This window comes from Acanthopagrus latus, chromosome 11, assembly GCF_904848185.1.
Source record: "Acanthopagrus latus isolate v.2019 chromosome 11, fAcaLat1.1, whole genome shotgun sequence".
Lineage (NCBI taxonomy): Eukaryota > Metazoa > Chordata > Actinopteri > Spariformes > Sparidae > Acanthopagrus > Acanthopagrus latus.
In genome coordinates this window covers 23329432-23347366 of record NC_051049.1, presented here as the reverse complement: position 1 = coordinate 23347366, position 17935 = coordinate 23329432, and the positions used below count along the sequence as shown (strand labels likewise).

The 17935-nt window shown below is 40.8% G+C and overlaps 2 protein-coding genes across 18 annotated transcripts in view; one reads left to right on the top strand and one right to left on the bottom strand.

Moving 5' to 3' along the window:
• The window catches only part of dock7 (dedicator of cytokinesis 7), a 49003-nt gene extending 44845 nt beyond the window's left edge, over window positions 1-4158 (bottom strand). For 6 of the 17 annotated variants that reach the window (XM_037113505.1, XM_037113509.1, XM_037113511.1 and 3 more), the window contains exons 1-2: window positions 3964-4129; window positions 1097-1196 (exon numbers count right to left, since the gene is read on the bottom strand). In XM_037113505.1, coding sequence (XP_036969400.1) covers window positions 1097-1196; window positions 3964-4001 — 138 coding nt within the window. In that variant the 5' untranslated portion in view covers window positions 4002-4129. Of the gene's footprint in view, window positions 1-1096; window positions 1197-3963 lie in introns of all 17 variants that reach the window. The other 11 variants (XM_037113497.1, XM_037113501.1, XM_037113504.1 and 8 more) reach the window with 5 other exon arrangements.
• Window positions 4159-5071: 913 nt separating this feature from the next.
• Window positions 5072-14687, top strand: atg4c (autophagy related 4C, cysteine peptidase). Its single transcript, XM_037115780.1, has 11 exons — window positions 5072-5334; window positions 5428-5549; window positions 6451-6534; window positions 6968-7198; window positions 8638-8977; window positions 9394-9464; window positions 10444-10628; window positions 11030-11108; window positions 11886-11962; window positions 12454-12573; window positions 12989-14687. The coding sequence occupies exons 2-11, from the start codon at window positions 5474-5476 to the stop codon at window positions 13154-13156; spliced, it is 1431 nt and encodes a 476-aa protein (XP_036971675.1). The 5' UTR covers window positions 5072-5334; window positions 5428-5473; the 3' UTR covers window positions 13157-14687.
• The last annotated feature ends 3248 nt before the right edge of the window (window positions 14688-17935 follow it).

Sequence of the window (17935 nt, the reverse complement as noted above, 5' to 3'; positions counted from 1 at the left end):
CTTAGACTAATGGTTTCATGATTCTTTTCATTTCAGCAGGTTCAGTTTAATTTTGTGTGTGTGTGTGTGTGTGTGTGTGTGTGTGTGTGTGTGTGTGTGTGTGTGTGTGTGTGTGTGTGTGTTTATTTGTTTCTCTCTCTCTCCTCCCTCTTGAGGAATCTGAACACAAATACCTTTCACAGTTTAATTAAGAGTCAACTGTAGCCTAATTAAAGAGGAGGTGGGGAGTATGTGCTGGTGTTCTGGCTCAGGGCTGCTGATGGTCAATTGGCACTTGGCCTTTAATAAACATACTGTGTGGCCTCATACATACTTGTTAACATTACAAACATTGCAGCAGTGGCTGGACATGATGAGCTGACCATTCAAATAACCACAAACTCAAAAGAGAGAAAAGATGTCTCAGGTTGCAATAATGTGGTACATTCAAACTGATGTCAGCAGGTATCACTATTGTTAAAAAATTATACTTGCATGGTAGTACATTGTCTAACATTTCAACTACATCTTTAGCCTTGTCAATCTGCAAAATAAACTTTAAAAGAAAACCTCTACAGTTACATATTAAGCTTCAGCAGTTAAGAGGTAATAAAAAAGGGTGTTATAAGTTATTTAGGAGAAGTTGGTCGTTGAGTCTCATTCCGAAGTCATGAAATACCAACATTTGGCTTTGGAGGGTTGGGCCTGCCACCAACTGAAACCATCTGTACTTTACGACCTGGGGATTAAGACTCAATAATCAACTATCTACCATTATGCAACAATAAGGATCACAAGACCTAGAAAATATATAACACAGAGTATAACAAGTTGTTTTTCAACAACCCGGCATGTGATTTCCTTATACGAAATACACTACAGTGTGCAGAAAGTTTATCAGCAATATATTACATGGCTATGCACCAAACTGTATTCATCCAAATGTGAAAGATAAACACTGTCTCAAATGTTGAGGGCACAGACACCGACACTCTAATTTAGTCTGGATGCCTGCTGTTTTCAAACATTGCACCAGCAGCAGCTGTCACACCAAAATAATGATCCAAGACAGGATGTCAATGATATTTCAAACTCAACAGTCTTTAGGACTACTCACTGTGTTGGTGGTTGTGGTCCCAACGTTGAGGTTTTTGAAGAGCTGTGGGGAGCCCCCATACTGGCCAGCTATCTGTTTCCTGACCTCTGCTGCCACAGTCCTGCAGGTGGAGGAGACACAGGTGGAGAAAAGAGAGTGAGTAAATACATGTATGTGTAATGACCCACATACTAGACATAACTGGCTTAGTTTTATTTACAGCTGAGAATCACAGGGTGTAGTATCACAGTACAATGCTTTAACATAATAAGTGTTTTGGATGTTGTTTTTCAATCATCTTGTCTTACTTTGAAAAGCTTTGTCTAGCTTTTTTTGCTATCCAAATACGGTAATAATTATAGTCCAATATCATATGAAACTGTCTTTTTGTTTTATTCAAAACCTTAATTTATCCTTAGGGGAGCATGTATCCAACTCTTCCACAATCCTTAGGCCTGAACTAGTGGCACATCATAAAATCAAAACTACACTGTATCAACAGCATTGTAGGACAAGACAAAAATTCTAATAAACAGACAAAGCCCTTTATACTGCTGTCAAAGATGAGGCTAATCAACTTTAGATATTACACTTCTTATCTTTTTAATGACCTTCTCTTTGCGTCTCTGGCCATAGTCTCATTGTGTCACCTCAGAGAGGATCATATATTACACACAGACGGAGAGGAAAGAAATAAAAACCTCTGGACCCCAGCGGTCAGCACAAGGCTCTTGGTGTTCAATTGATACACAGGTCCTTTAAATCACAGTAACCATCAAAACCACTCAGAGACCTTCGCCTTGAACAAAACAACAACGCAGCAAGTAGTCCAAAGTGACACAAACAAATAACAAATTAGAACCAAGGCTAGAGGCTAGACACCGAAGACTCAAGGTTAAGTTACACAAGTAAAACACCAGCTATAATGACCCAACAATTATGATTAACTATGCTGTTGCATTACCCTCTTCTTAAAAGCAACAACATGTCCCTTTTCCCCGTCTATCTGTGTTCTCAGTTCTGACAGCAAAACCACAATAACTAGTTTCAAAGTTAATCTTGGTCATGATTACAGTAATGATGACCACAGATTAGCTGTGATTCAGTCAACAACTTTGCAAAACCACAAACATCTACAGCAAGTCAGGTTTCCTAACAGCCACTGACTGTCATGCTGAGGTCATTACTGTTTCATCATAAAAAAAAAAACTGTATACAAACAGAAATGATCCAGAAAAAAAGCCTGAGGCAAAGTAGCAAAACAGAGGTTTAAGCTTATCATTTTAACCAACATTTTGGTCCAACTTGCCAGCTTAAGATAACATGATAATGTACAATGGAAGAGCTCCAGTGGCCTCTGCAGTGCAGTGTTGTCACCACTGGAGAAAGGCACAAGCACTGAACCGACAAACACATTCCACAGTCGTCCCCAATGCCTCTTACCAGACCTTTACTTAGCACTGGTCACTGCACAGAGGAAGAACTTGATTAAACAAACAGCCTTTGTGGCTTTCTCTTCGAGATCGCAACAACAGCGATTCCAAGGAACAAAATATACACTGGTGGCAAATGAAGATCTAACTAAGCAAGCCATTCACTTGAGGCATGTGATGTAGTCTACAGGGCAAAGCCACTGGCAATTTTAATGACTACGTCTGCATCAACTAAGCTAAAAGTCAGCATGCTTTATCAGGTACAAAAGATGTGATTTTCCACTGCTAAATGAATAACATGAGCAAGGTCAAAAGTGTCTACCATCTGAGAAACAGTCAACAATTATTTTACCTTTTTCAAGGAGGTTTCACTGCAGGATTACAGCACTAAAAAACTTTGGAACCTATAGTTTTGAGGAATCATTTACTGAGCTGAGCGCAACTAGATTAACAACAACACAATTGAAGAGAAAAAGCATTTAAGGACCTGTGCATGGCTTTCTATGTAGTTTTAGACATTTAAGAAAATGAAAGCCAAAGTGACAGCAGACACTCCCCCTGTTCCCAAAAAAAAAAAAAAAAATCTCGTAACATCTTGATAATCTCTCCAGAGGGGTGTAAAATTTTCTTTCATCTGGCAAATAAGTCTGACAGTGGTTTAGACAAAAACTGAACCAACAAGCAAGTTATTTTTTATTGTTTCGGGTTAAATTATTAAAATAACTTTGCTGTGAATAATTCTCTGCAACAATGGCTGTAATCAAAAAATGTCTGTGTTGATAACAGCTCATCTATCTATCTATGGATCTATGTATCACCTGGGATGATGGTGTTTGACAGCTAGCACAAAGCCCTTTGTTAAAGAGATTACTTTGATCCGTCTGAGGGGCGGAGAAGAGATTATAATATCAGTATTTGAAAGCTGTTGAGGGAGACTGTTGTTCCCAGTCTTCCTGAATTACAAATATGTTCTCTTTCCTGTCAATGGGCTCTTGCTTAAAAAAATAACTCTACAAAGTTCAGTCACATCTCCTGCCAGTACTGCCTAGCAGCTCATCGTTAGCTAGCTACTGTAAGCAATATGGCTAGCTAACTGTCCAAAATTAACGGTTTCCACTGAACGCTTCGTCCCTTTCGGTGCGGATAATAACTGAGCGCCTGACTCTTGTTTTGCCAGAAAACATTAATAACGACCATAACATATCTCGCTCTTTTGTTTGCATTCACGGGTGAAAAAGACAGCAGTAGCTCGCTGTGTCGCTTTCTGTCTGGGTGGGTCTGAGCATCTCTGCCGATATGGCTAACAAGCGGCTAGCTCGGAGCAGCCAGGCTGTTCGGTTGCCTGGGCCTCCTTCACAGGGTTCCCTCAGCAGTGGTCTGAGGGAGACCTATATACAAGCGACGGGGTGCTCGGTGTGTCTTTTACAAGCTCGTGTCGGGGTCTAAAGTCTTTACCTGCTGATTTTCTGGGCGAAGGCGCGGCGTTCAGCCATGGCAGTGGCCGCTGATGTGCTTTAACGAAATTCCCAGGCAGGCAGGCTGCAGGCAGACTCCGCTTTCCACTCACTCACTACGGCCACAGGGAAAACGGGAGAATGGGATCATTACCGTAATGATAGTATTGGTGTGCAACGGAACACACCCTATAGAAAGCCCCTGCGCAAATGTACTCTGTGGAATAAAGCCAGGACACACCAACAGCTGGACAGTTATATTTACCCAATATTAACCCCATTAAATTAAATCAAATGTATCCAAATGTGCAAATATAGAGCAGGAGGAATATGTTTTTCTTTCTTATTGACCATTATTTTCCCTTAAAATCTGCCCCACCTCTTTTTTTAACCTTAACATTTGCCTTACACTTTATGTTCCTGCACTAAAAGTCATCTTGGAAAGACAGCCCTCAGATCTTTTGCCTCATTTATCTGGCATAATTTACAGAGTTGACGGAAACATGACACATCAGTATGAATGGGGCAATTCAAACATTTGGTTGGCGATTTAATTGATTTTAGGTGTGACTGTTTTAAATAACCCTGTTATTTTATTATTTTTTGCATAATTACACCAAGGGCATTAACATGTAGTTATTGAATTTCGAATTGAATTTGAATCTTATTTGAATAATGTTTGTTTGTTTGATTTGATCCTGACTCTCAGTTCTTACAATGTGTTGATTTTAAATGCTTGTGATAGACACAATGATTGATTGTTATTTTATGGGTACAGAAATTCTCGTCTTTTGGCAGTTTCAGACACTTTAATTGATACTTGATTTATGGTGTGTGACGTAGCCTTAAAATGATGTGCACGTCTAAGATAGATATGCAAACGTATTTTTAGATAACCATAAGCATACCACTGTAATGGAAGCAATGCGGTGGGAGAAATAATTAGAAGTTATGTGATGAATGGCATAGCTGTGGCATTTTTCGTCGCCCTGCCTTTAGTCAACAAACAGCGCTCGTTTTGACGCAAGGAAGAACTCAAACAAGCGGAGTTTTTATTCAAAACAGAGTGAGTGGTAGGGAAACGGCTTTAACGCCGCCCGCTCCGATTACTTTGATAACTAAATCGAGCACCGGGAGGCGTGCCCCCCTCCTCGCGTTAGTACCGGCGGAAACAACGCGAGATCACGTGACTCGACTCTCCTACTTCCTCCATGTAAACATTGGCGATCGCAAGGCAGCGTTAACAGAGAGCCATGGGTGAAAATACTTTGCGTTGAATTATCTGCCTAACACAGTGTGACGTTTAACGTATTTTTAACGGAGCTGCAAAAGGACCGTGACATGAAAAACACCTGAGTCGAAGACCTGTGAGGTAACGACATACTTAGTTCAGTCAGTTATTCCATGTAATTCTGCATGCTGCACTGATTCTGCTTACTGTGCGTGTGTTTACTCCGTGCACCAGAGTTTACAGGCTGTATGGGAATGGGTCCCATCCCTTCCTGGTCCAAATGGAGAATAAAGGGAGCGACGAGGTGGAAAAATTGAAGACAAAGTTCTTGTCAGCGTGGCACAACGTGAAGTACAGTAAGTCATTTGCTTGAGGCCAGTACGCGCGCGCGCGCGCACACACACACACACACACACACACACACACACATAAATACACAGCAGCCACCCAAGCTCAGTCCTCTCTGTCCTCTATGTTTATAATGCCTTCACGCATCACCACAGTCCTGATTCGACCCGTCGATGCACTCCATGATTCTGTTATCTTGACTATATATGAATAGTACAATTTGTCCAAGTGGACTGTAGAGAGATCAACATGTATTGCTGACAGTAGAGGCTGCACTAATAAAAACAAGCATCAGAATTCAGTGAGACAAGGACCTACTGCTGTTGAGTCAGCCCTTAAAATAGTTGTTTGTCATACTGTCCACACTGGCTTGTGTGCAACATTGTACTCTTTCAGTTCAAGAAGACTAAAGTTTCTGCTGTGTCTGTGTACTTCCAAAGACAGTGGATATCCCCTGCCTTTTATGTCACAGGACATAAACAGAAACATAATACTACAGTAGAGCTGCAATGATTAGTTGATGAATCCATTGGTCAACAGAAAAAAAACTTTTACTTTTGATATCTGATTAATCGTTTCAGTCATTTTTCAAGCAGAAGTGTGAAACATTTGCTGGTTCCACTTCTCATTTATTTAAAAAATTAAGAGTCTTCTGTCTTTTGACTGTTGCTTGGATTAATCCAATGAATTTGTGAAAATAATCTGCATCATTAATCGATCATGAAAATAATCTTTGCTCACAGCTTTATATTATAGGAGGCAGGAATCTTGGCAGCGACCCAGAATTTGACTGATGGGTGTTGTCGAGTAGGTGCCAGTCAACTGAGTAAATAGAACGTCTCAAGAGTTTGCTTGTTTTTTCTCCATCATCAACCAAACCATGACAGTCTTTATTACTGTATTTCTTAGGCTGGGCTCTGAAATCAAAGACCTCCTTCAGTAGAAATTCCCCAGTGCTTCTCCTCGGAAAATGTTACCATTTTAAAGCCGAAGGTATGGTATACACACAAATGCATAAAATCATACATTTGCAATTCAAGTAGACACAGACTGTGCTTCCTGTAATGACATTCACATGCATACAAAAGATGATGACAAAGCAGGGTTCGCCCCAGTACCATTAACCAGGAGCTCATTGTCTCAGTAGTTATGGTCAGATAAGCATTTTGCATGCTCTGAGCACATATTTAGATGCTAAAATAGTTTGAAAATATTTGTGTCATCATATTTGAAAACATTCCCAGAAATTAAAATTGTTGTTTACAGACTTATTTGATTCGTCATGAGACATACCCTTGTAGGGTCAAAACAGGAATCTATATCTTAACAATACAATTGAGCGAGTAGGTTTATCATCACCACAGGACACAAGATGAAAAGCTAAAACTAAATCCTGAGTGGATCACACATCTTTTGTTTGCCTCAGATGACGACAGTCCGACAGAGGCCTGCTACGAGCCTTTTGATGAGGACTTCGTCATGGGGAATGTGGAGGCTTTCCGCAAGGACTTTGCATCCCGAGTGTGGCTCACCTACAGGGAGGAGTTCCCTCCCCTGCCCGGCTCCACCCTAACCTCCGACTGCGGATGGGGCTGCATGCTGAGAGCCGGGCAGATGATGCTTGCACAGGCGCTTACTCTGCACTTTTTGGGTAGAGGTGAGTGGAATGATGCTAATAGTAGTGGTTCCCCGATATTTGGATGGGGATCCCCCACAACAAAAATCTGTGGGACGATGACATGATCAAGGTGATAGGAAAGAGTACATTTCTTTTTAGTAACATTTTTATTCTTTCCTCATAATCCACTACACCCTGCAGCTTCCAGGTGTTAGTCTTTTGGATCTTCTGTGTATGACTTTAGCATTGATTTAAATAAAGTGATCGTAATGAGACAATTTCAGTACCCCCTACACTCAAGTAGCTGAAGATGTGGGAAACAGGAAGCATGTGATATGTCCTAGCTATAAAGAAATTGCGACTGTAACTTATACTGCAGATCATTTTTGATGAGGTCAGATACTGTAGGTAATTTTGGAGTGCACTGCAACTGTATATTGTGTTACGGGCTTCTTTATTTCCTTTCACTGTAGGATCTTTTTTTCCTAAGCAGAAAGGCAGACTTGTAGCCAGTTTTGAGAGTTTCCTCATTGTCGACCTAAAAGTGAAAGTTTAATTGAGTTGATGCAAGGCATTTAAAATGAGCGAATTCCTCATGTCTTTGTCCGATCTATTGTCTCTGAAGTGTCCTAGACTTTATGGCTCCACATAATGAGATGACTGCCGGTTTAATGCAGTCATTTAGAAAACAATATTTAAAACTTGTTCTTCTGTCAAATCTAAAATATGTCACTAATGAAATATTTCTCTATAAAGTGACTAATGGCCACTTACATATATTTTATTGATCAATTTCTCTTTGATTCACTTTTGGACCAAGGTCATTTTGTTAATGTCTTAGACTCTACTCTGGCCCATTTTATAGCCTGGGCCACTCCCTTTCTCTCCGCCTTCAGCTCCCACCCTGTTTGTAAGGCTAAGGCACCGTTAAAGTGAAATACTGGGACACTCAAACTTATAATTGAACAGAATGACACCTATTCTGTTACTGAAGCGGACAGTGTTCTGTCTGTTTAAGGCAAAACCTTTAATTTCGCAAGTTCTGAAAGACTTCTGGTTCTCAGTGGTGATGCTCTAAAAGGAACTTCAGTGTGTTGAAAGAGATAGGTTCAGATACCCATCATAGATACCCAGTCAAATTTGGGCCTTTTATTATTTTCCAAAACTGATATTAGGTTTTGATTTGTTTGGCTCTTTGGTAAAAAGTGTTTTTGAGAAATTGGCAGCCACTTTTAATAACCTCTGAAATGGTGATTCATGTTATGTATTCATCTCAAACTTGTATGAACTCAAGAAACATATCAAATAATCACATCAACATTTGTATTTACTGAAATATAGGTGTTGACCTTGCTTACAAAATGAACTTGTTGAAGATAAAAACAATTTTCTCCATTTGCGACTTTAAAACTTCACTTTATTTTAATCCCTAACGTCGATAGTAGGTGATGTTTTATACACGATTTGTTCCTCCACAGACTGGACCTGGCCGGAGGCGCTGGCGCTCCAGCCTTTAGACACACACACCTGGACTACCACTGCAGCCAAGCGTCTGGTGGCCTCTCTAGAGGCATCTCTGCAAAGCTCCCCCGGGACCTCTGATCACAGTTTACTACCCATGCACCAAGCCCAGGCCCCGGGATCTGCAGAGGAGGCAGATGCACATTTGAAAGAGATGTACCATCGCACTCTGGTGTCCTGGTTTGGGGACAGCCCTTCAGCTCAGTTAGGCCTCCACAGGCTGGTCCGCTTGGGCCTGACGATGGGGAAGCAGGCAGGGGACTGGTATGGGCCTGCTGTGGTGGCACATATCCTCAAGTAAGTCTGATTGTAGTTACTCTTAAATCAAACTTGTCAGATGAATCCCACTTTAAGCTTTGAACAGATAATGATTTTTTGCACTTAAGGATAAAACAATATTTATTTAGAACTGCTTCAAATCTAATCCACAGATGAGGTTAATTAAAAAGATTTATTTAATTTTACATGAAGTGAAATGAATTAAGCAAGCATTTACATTCATATTATACAGTACAGAGCCCATTTGTTTACTTGGCATTAGTTCTTCATGTAAACTTCCAAAACCTCTCTCTCTCTCTCTCTCTCTCTCTGTCTCTCTCTCTGTCTCTCTCTCTCTCTCTCTCTCTCTCTCTCTCTCTCTCTCTCTCTCTGTCTCTCTCTCTTTGTCTCTTTTTTCCCCCTCTCTCCCCCTCTCTCCCCCCTCCGTCTTGTAGAAAAGCTGTCGAGGAAGCGATGGACCCTGGCCTGGCGGGTATAACTGCTTACGTCTCCCAGGATTGCACAGGTATGAAAGATGATCCTGCTGTTGAGAAAACAGGATACTGGGCACGACGCCCATACTGACCCTTCTTTTTCCACCATCTCTCTGCTGCTTGGAGACTATGGAGGTGCTTAGAAGGGTGACAGGAGTCTCGCTGTATCTATTCCACAACAAATACATCCACTACAAAATCTATAACGTCCCACTCCAACCTCTTCTTAACCCCAATATGTTGGGTTGTGATTCATGTGTGTCCTCCCAATAGCCAGAGCAGAAGATCGGTGGAGTGAGAGCGAGTGTATTGGTGTATACGAAGTTTGGAAATGGTAGTGAATTTAACGTAAAAGCAAAAGAATTAATCATCAACAGTTTTGGTAACCAGTAAGTTTTGATGTGCAAAATTCCTATTATTCTCTTTTTCTGACACACCAGACTCACAGTAACAGACAAATTAACCTATATGTAGGATAAGTTTAAGTTGCAGCCCAAACAGAAAAAAACATCTTTGGCATGGTAATTAAATTGTATTAAGACAGAGGAAAAACAGAAGGAAATAAACTAGTTTGAACAGTTTCTGAGGGATAGATTAGATCAAAAACCCCCAAAGGTCAAACAAAATAAAGAAGCATATTTGCCAAAAATAACATTTGAGGATGCTCGTGATTGGAGAGAAGAAAGAAAGAGGTGTTTTCTGTTCATTTTAAAAGACTGACTGTATAATAATTCACAAGTGACATCTATGACACTTGTAACAAATTCTTTTTTGGCTCTTTCTAAAAAAAAAACAAGCATATATTCGGACAGTTTTGCAGACAGTGATGAGAAAGAAAAACTTTGTATGTCAGTGTTAAAAACAAAATCACAAAGACATGAAAAAACAGGATACTCTCCGAAATCAAAGGACTGAGAGCCTTTATGGATACCTGGCATACAGATGGACAAGAGCGACATGGAGACAGACAAAAGACCTCCATCTGACCCTTCTGTTATTGATCCTCCATAGTGTACAGTGCTGATGTCATCGATAGCCACAGGGCACCAACAGCAGGGCAGGCCTCTCCTGAGAGCTCAGACGCCCCTCCCTCCCCGCAGGATGACCAACCAGCATCCAGTCGAGCCGTCATCATCCTCATCCCTGTGAGGCTGGGAGGAGAGAAGACAAACCCGGACTATTTTAACTTTGCAAAGGTCAGAGATGTATGAAGGTCAGAACTTTCTAGTAGTCAGTAATTCTTGTCTAGCGGTAGTTGAGAGTAACATGGAAGGGATGACACTTCGCCTCTCTATTCTGTAAACTTTATTATTATTTTTTTTTAATGTGATGTTAAAGGTATTGAAAGTCTGAAAATGTTTGGTTAAGTTACCTTGGAAGTGCTTCAGATGTGTTTGAATTTAACTAAAAAGCTGTATGAACCCTGATGTACACTCAGTGGTGACAAAAGTAAAAAATGATTATTTTGTAAATGGTGGTGGTCACTTTGGGGAATATTGGGTTAAAAATGTCTGTTTTTATTGACAATGAAATACAGATAAACAAAGTATTTGGTGTCCTAGTGATAGTATGTCTCTGTCCCTCTCTTTGTATTTAGAGCATACTGAGTCTGGAGTACTGCATAGGCATCATCGGAGGGAAGCCCAAACAGGCCTGCTACTTTGTAGGATTTCAAGGTTAGTGTTGGCGTAATGCAAAACAGAGAAAGACACACAGAGAGAGGCTGGTGTGAATAGATGATTATTTTGCATAATATACCCTTCTTATGTGAAGAGACAAAGTAAGTTAATGTATTCCTGTTTGCGTGAGGGAAAACGGAGAGGAGTGGAGATGGAGGCAAGTGAAGCAGGGCTTACTTTATTCTCTCTGACCCATCAAAGCCTCACCCATTTATCACAAGTAAACCTCCCAAGTTGTGAGCAGTAATTGATTTCCATAGGAGGCATGCATTAAATTTCATCCGGACCCCAAAGTGAGCCACTCTTCATCACCTTCAGGAGCCAGGAGGAACCTTCAGTTGTACATCTTGGCAGTCAATATTTACGCATTTACATTTTACCAATTTGAAATACAGTAGTGGATGATGTCTAAATGACAAGCAATACATTCTCCCTGCCAAGGCGCAGCTCAGCGCAGCATTTATCATATGCAAATGGTCCAATATAATTGCGTGTTTGTAAAAGTAATTTCCCCGCACAAAAATTAAATGACAACCTCTTTTTTGTGGGTGTAAAGAATGTGCTTGTACAAACGCATCTGATTATGCAGAATTTAATCCACCCTGGTGGATATTAAAAAGCAACAACCTTCTGAGAGGCATATTTGACGCGCACAAGCCTAACAGTAGGCCGAACGGGTGACTTTGAGCTACTCTGCATAGAAATTGGAGAGAAGCGCGTTTTTGTAATAATCCGATGTTTTTGAATAACTTGTCTTTTGTTTTGTCCTTGCAGATGACAGCTTGATTTACATGGACCCTCATTACTGTCAGTCTTTTGTGGATGTCAGCACCAGCGATTTCCCTCTCCAGGTAATGTGAAATTACACAGGCGAGCTGACTGGGGCCCCAGTAATGTGAATTTAATAGTTTCTGTTAGTACTTAAGGGTATGAATCTTAAAGCAGCCCTCGGCCCAATTACAGAGTCCCTATCTGCTGATTTATTTGCTGCTCAGATGTGTGAAGCTGCCACTTAAGAGAAATACGGCAAATACGGGATCAGGTACCGTGAGCCTGAATATTTCAGGACCCATATATAAAAATCAGCACACAGCAGTGTATAGCAACTTTGTTTTATGCTTTTGCATGCTGTGGTATACAATGTGACAACACACCAGAGTTGTAAATTTATGGATGCTGTGACAGCAGATAAATAGGATTTCATTCATCAAATGGTGCAGAATACATCTTATTTGCTGGTGACGCTGCCATGAGGTGTATGTATGCTCCACAGTGGTTGTACATTATCTGGTCCTTCAGCTTGATGAATATTTTCTGATGTATTTTGTTTCTTTTTGTCTAGTCATATCATTGCCCCTCACCAAAGAAGATGCCTTTCAGCAAGATGGACCCAAGCTGCACAATAGGCTTCTACTCTAGAGGTGTTCAAGACTATGAGAGAATCACACAAGAGCTGTCTAAGGTAGGGGAACAATATGACGACAGTAAAATTTTTTATATTTCTATTATCATGATTCCATATTAATTCTGTTGTGTCCTGTAAAATACGTTGACCAAATGGACCACTAGGTGGCACCATTTAGCCACAAATCAGACGGAGCTCTTACTTTCTCCAGCCAGTCAACATGTTGGGTGGATGTTGTAAACCATTCTTCCCTCCTCAAACCTCTAATGCTTCTTCTTAGAAGACTCGGTAGAAATTATATTAAAATTAATTAACTGTAATTTCTCTGGTGGCAACATAAGAGAGAACGAACAAAGCACAAGATGATTCTCCTTGTTAGGCTGAGTGATGAAATTCAAAGCAAACTGTTATGAAATATACAGTACGGCGTAACATGAGAAACCTCTCAAACACTGGTCTGTTGTTGTTCCAGGTGCTGCAGCCGTCAGCGAAGGAGAAATACCCCGCGTTCACTTTTGTGCAAGGTCACGGCAGAGATTACGACCTGTCGGCCAGCCTGACCCCGGAGAAGAGAGAGTGGCCTTTCATCCGTGACCCGCGGAGGACGGTCACCACTGCCGGGGACTTTGTGCTGCTTTGACGGCGCTCTTTAAAAGACTACTGACAGGGAACTTCTTCTTTTAATGAATCAAACTGCTTCATATCCAACGCCTCATGTCAGAGCCTGTTGTGACACTGAAGGTTATGGAACTTTTTTTCTAAACTGCAGTAATTGATTTATACACCCTGGAAACTTTGTGCAGTGCAATTTTTTTCCCCAAACTGATAATTACTGGTTGGCCTTGTGTTGGTCACCTGTGTGAGCTTGATGGACAATCTGTCAGGAAGCATTGGGTTTTTGGTGCTCTGCTTAATTTAATGACGTATTTTTTTTAATGAATATATACTTATCTCGAGAAGAGGAACATCTTGGGGTACTAAGGAATCTTGGGAATTATTTTTGCAGCATTATTAAGACAGCTATTGATAGCAACACACCAGATTTTGGGTGATTTGGTGTACGATTGTATTGCACCTTACCTCACATCTGGGGATTTGCTTATAATGCTCATTCGGTCTAACTCGGCGCCCCCAACACTCCTGACATGCTTTCAAGGCCAGCAGTGTCATAGAGCAGTAGTAACTCAGACTACAATGTTTTTATAGTACAGTTTACAGTCTTTTCGCTGGGCTACACCTGAAGTATATTGACCGTTTTTCATTTTGTGGTTTACATTGAATTAAGGGAAGTATTTGAAAAGCCTTAATTAATATGGGCTATGAAGATTGAGCCAGGTAACTTTCTCAAACTTCTCTGCCAAAAACGACTGACAACTGAAACACCTCAACAACAGGAGCCTACGGGACCCATGCTTTGAAGGACAACTGCCAGTGTTTCACTTTATTTATTCACACTAGAGCACAGTTATTTTTCTCTGAGCAATAATATAAGATGGTTTTTGTGTGGTTATGTGATTGTTTGCCTGCCTTAGCTTGTTTTCTGAGTGGTATTCATCTTGAAAATGCATCACAGTGAAAGTGACCATTTGTGGCAGAAGTTTTGGTCAAAGGGATCATGTGTTGAATCTCATCTGTTTTAAATGACCCTTTACAATATAACATGTACATGTAATGGGATTTGCTATGTATTTTTTAACACACTTGTAAAGCAACAGCTAAGTTCAAAACGTGAAAAACACACAAGCTATATTGTGTAGCAATCCACACAACATGAAGAGTGCAGAGACTTACTGTATTAACCCTCCGATCCAATAGTATTTGTATATGCTGTGTGCAATTTTGTAACCTTTTATAACATTTCATGTTGTTTCTTAATATATTTCCTTCTTTTGTGTTTTTTTCCCCTAATTCTAGTCTCCAGCACAGTGTGACTAGATAAAACACATTAACAAACCAGATGTGAAGGAGTACTCTAGAACGTGTCAGGCTAAAAAAAATCTGATCATGCACTTCAAAAACACTGAAGTATTCTAAATCTTCATTTGCTATCCCGCATTACAACACTGGCCTGTTTGCACAGACTAACTTACAAAATGTGTATATCAAATTTTAAATGTTTAACACTGCCGGCCAAAAAAGTTGAATAAAGTCAACATATTTTACTTTCTTAATCGGTTTGTGTTTTTAGGGTCCGCTTGAAGAATCTGAAGAGACTCCAGTTGAAAGAAAAAAACTTGTTTGCTTCATTTTCAGAGCTAGATACAAACCTCAGTGGTGTGTTGAAATGTATTCAATCCTTTTCTCTCCCAGTCAAATGTAGCAGATTAAAACTAATCGTACGTGCTAACCATCTCTACAGCCCATTAACCAGGGACCGGAAAAAATGTGACCCAGTGACACTGCCGGCAATTGTGTTCCTCTGTGGAGGAAAAGAAAATATCCTTGTGTGCAAAGCTCTGTTACCATGGATAATCTGTGTGTTGCCCCCTTAGTTTGAGCTATGCCAGACTGTTTTCATGTACAATACAAATTCTTGTATTATGATGAGCCCTGCTTTTTAAAGGCGGGAACTGTCCCTTCTGTGAGGGAGCCAGGGCAAGGGTGAGAATGGATGGACAGAAAGGAAAGAAGAATCCCTCGTCTGTTCTCTTCTCCACCATGGAGAAGCAATCTCAAAACACATAAAGGCATCATTTAGATCCCCCCGTCTGATCTGTGTGTTCGTCCGTGTCTTTTTTCTTTTTTTTGTGGACGGCCGACCGGCTATGTGGACAGAACGGGAACATCAAGTATGCAGCAGCAAAGGACCAGCGACATTCTCCAAGTTTGGGAGATGGAAAGGAAGATGAAGGGATGAATGGGCAGGAGGGGGGCGCAGGGAGGGGATGGGACATTTGGGGATTTTTGTCAGAAAACATGAAAGAGCATTTGTGCTGGGGGGCAGACAGCGCTCTGAGGGTTGACTGTGTTCTCCATGTATTTACAGGGCATGTATGAATATTTGATTAATGAGTCACAGGCTCAAGGGAAATGCAATAAGCGAGTTGTGGCTTTACAAAGCAAGCCGATCAGACACACGCACGCACACAGGGTTGCCATGCCCTCCCGTTTAACACAGCTGCCTAAAGTGTCATTGACAATGCAGATTCCTGAAAATCTAATCTGCAGCCGAGCAAATTCCTCACAAAGAGGGAGCCCATGAGAGTCGTCCCTGTCTTCCACAGATGGATGGATGGGTAGTGTGTGTGTGTGGGTGTTGGGTTGGGTTGGGGTGGGGGGGCACATGTAAAAATTCAGAGAAGTCCAATAAAGATTTTATTTTGGTGTCAGCCAAGGGAGGAAATGGTTTGTGGCATGCAGCCCTCAGAGGGATCAGCTGTGAAGGGGATCAAGTAAGACCTTCTAATATCTTATGATCATAACTGTGTTTGGAACGAGTCCCTGATTAGGTTAAGTCCTACAGCTTTCACTGGGACAATGGCTCCTTTGGGACTTTCTCCAAAAGCCAAAGATGTGATCTCAGAGAAGCTGAGTGAATCTTGATACTAAGATACCAACAACATGACTTTTGGAAGTAACACAAAAAAACAAAACAAGAACAACACAGATGTCCTAATCTGAGTCCATAGCCTCTTTTCTGCAACCTTGGTGCTTTCCAGCGAACCAGCCAATGGTTCCACCAGTTCTGAGCGGAACATTTGCAATCAAGGATTTGTCATCAGTGGAAGGTGTTGCACAATGTAGAGCAACCCATAAAATAGGACAAAACCACTTCGGTTCCCACTTTAGGTCAAGAAACTTGAAGTCGAAATGTTTTTTTTTTTTGGTTTTAGTACGCAAACAATTCTTCACATTCTGAATCAATTTATATTTTTTAAAAGAAAAGAGGAACATGTTATACAAAATTAATTATATAATTCCTATATGAGGTTAATGGTTTGGACATATATAATGCAAGAAGGTGCTTCTTAATACACTGCCACCCCTCCAGGCCTATGAAAGCTACACATATTCTCAGTACCGAGTGGGGTGTCATAACACTTCTGAGTCTCACACACACAAGTCAACATAAACAATTCTGTTTTCCATGAACATATAATCAAATTTGTGTCGCTTAAGTGTACTAAATAACAGGACTGTGATACGCCACAAAGTGTCGTTTCTATTCCCACTAACCCCGTGGTTCTCAGGATCTCCTCCAGCCAACATCAGACCATGATGGATGACACTGAGAACATCCAGGAGAATTAGATTTAACAAAAAGGGAAAGACACCGGGGGAAAATGTAATATTCACCGTCTGTGTATGTGTGTGTGGATATTAAAGAGCTAAAAAAGTGAAGTGTCCGGTCTCTTCGATTCCTAGGTAGTGTGTAAATTTATATGGTTGAGTGTGTAGTTTACAAATGTAGGGCTTGTGTGTAAGTCATTCTAAATCTTAGGTGTCACACTCTCTCCCTGTCTTCACACCAGGTGCAAGGGTGCTAGATTTATACCCAGTAGCCTTTGCCCACCCTTGTGGAATGCCATGCATCTTCAAACAGGTACTTCACTTTGAAATCTCATCTTGGCGTGATATCTCTAGGTGGCTAAATATATCCGGCTCCCGGATCCTGCAGCCGTCGGAGCGTAAATACCGCCTGCGCTGCATCAGACTGCATTCAGAGTCTCAAGTCTGTCCACGCAACTGTCCACTTGTCTCCACCCATCTCCTTCTACCAACTCCCCCCCCCTCCTCCATCTATCCTGTTCACAGGAGCTCCTGGAGAAGTGCTGAGGCACTGCATGCCTCACACATCTCTTCTGGGTTGAAGCCAGACAGATGTCATGATGCTGTGATTAATCAGCGCCACACAGGACAGGAGCTTTAAGGGTGCTCAACCATGTGAACATGACCTACAGCATACAGTAGGTCAAAGGTTCTTCAACTTTTTTCACATCAGGATTTAAACAAGAGAAGCATATTTTCAATACTACTCGTCTTGTAATATATCCTTTAAAGAATCACCAGCACATTTTATAAATGTTGAAACATTTATACTCAATCCCAAATAAATACAGCAGCAAGACTAAGGTGATATTTGGTCAGTCACAGACTCATTAGAGGACTTCAGTATTATTAACAATTAACACCATCTCATTTAATGCTAAGAAACACTAAAACTACTTAAAACTACTACTAAAAATACTTAAGGTTTTAAAGGCATATGAAAATCATTCTAAATGTTACTGTGTAGGGACAGACCAATAATCTGGATGAATAATCGGATCTGATATTCAGAAATTTTTAGATTATTGGTAAGTTATTTTGAAATGCACTGCTGATGCAGTCATCTACTTCTGTCTGTACTCACCTCACCCCAGTCTCAGCAACATTATGTAACTTTTTTACCGTAATGTAACAGCTTCAAAATCCTGTT

Bases quoted from the DNA above. Each gene is read 5' to 3' on its own strand.
- atg4c (XM_037115780.1), top strand. From the start codon at position 5,474: ATGGAGAATAAAGGGAGCGACGAGGTGGAAAAATTGAAGACAAAGTTC. The intron at 7,199-8,637 runs GTGAGTGGAATG...GTTCCTCCACAG, and splicing joins TCTGCACTTTTTGGGTAGAG to ACTGGACCTGGCCGGAGGCG. The intron at 8,978-9,393 runs GTAAGTCTGATT...TCCGTCTTGTAG, and splicing joins GTGGTGGCACATATCCTCAA to AAAAGCTGTCGAGGAAGCGA.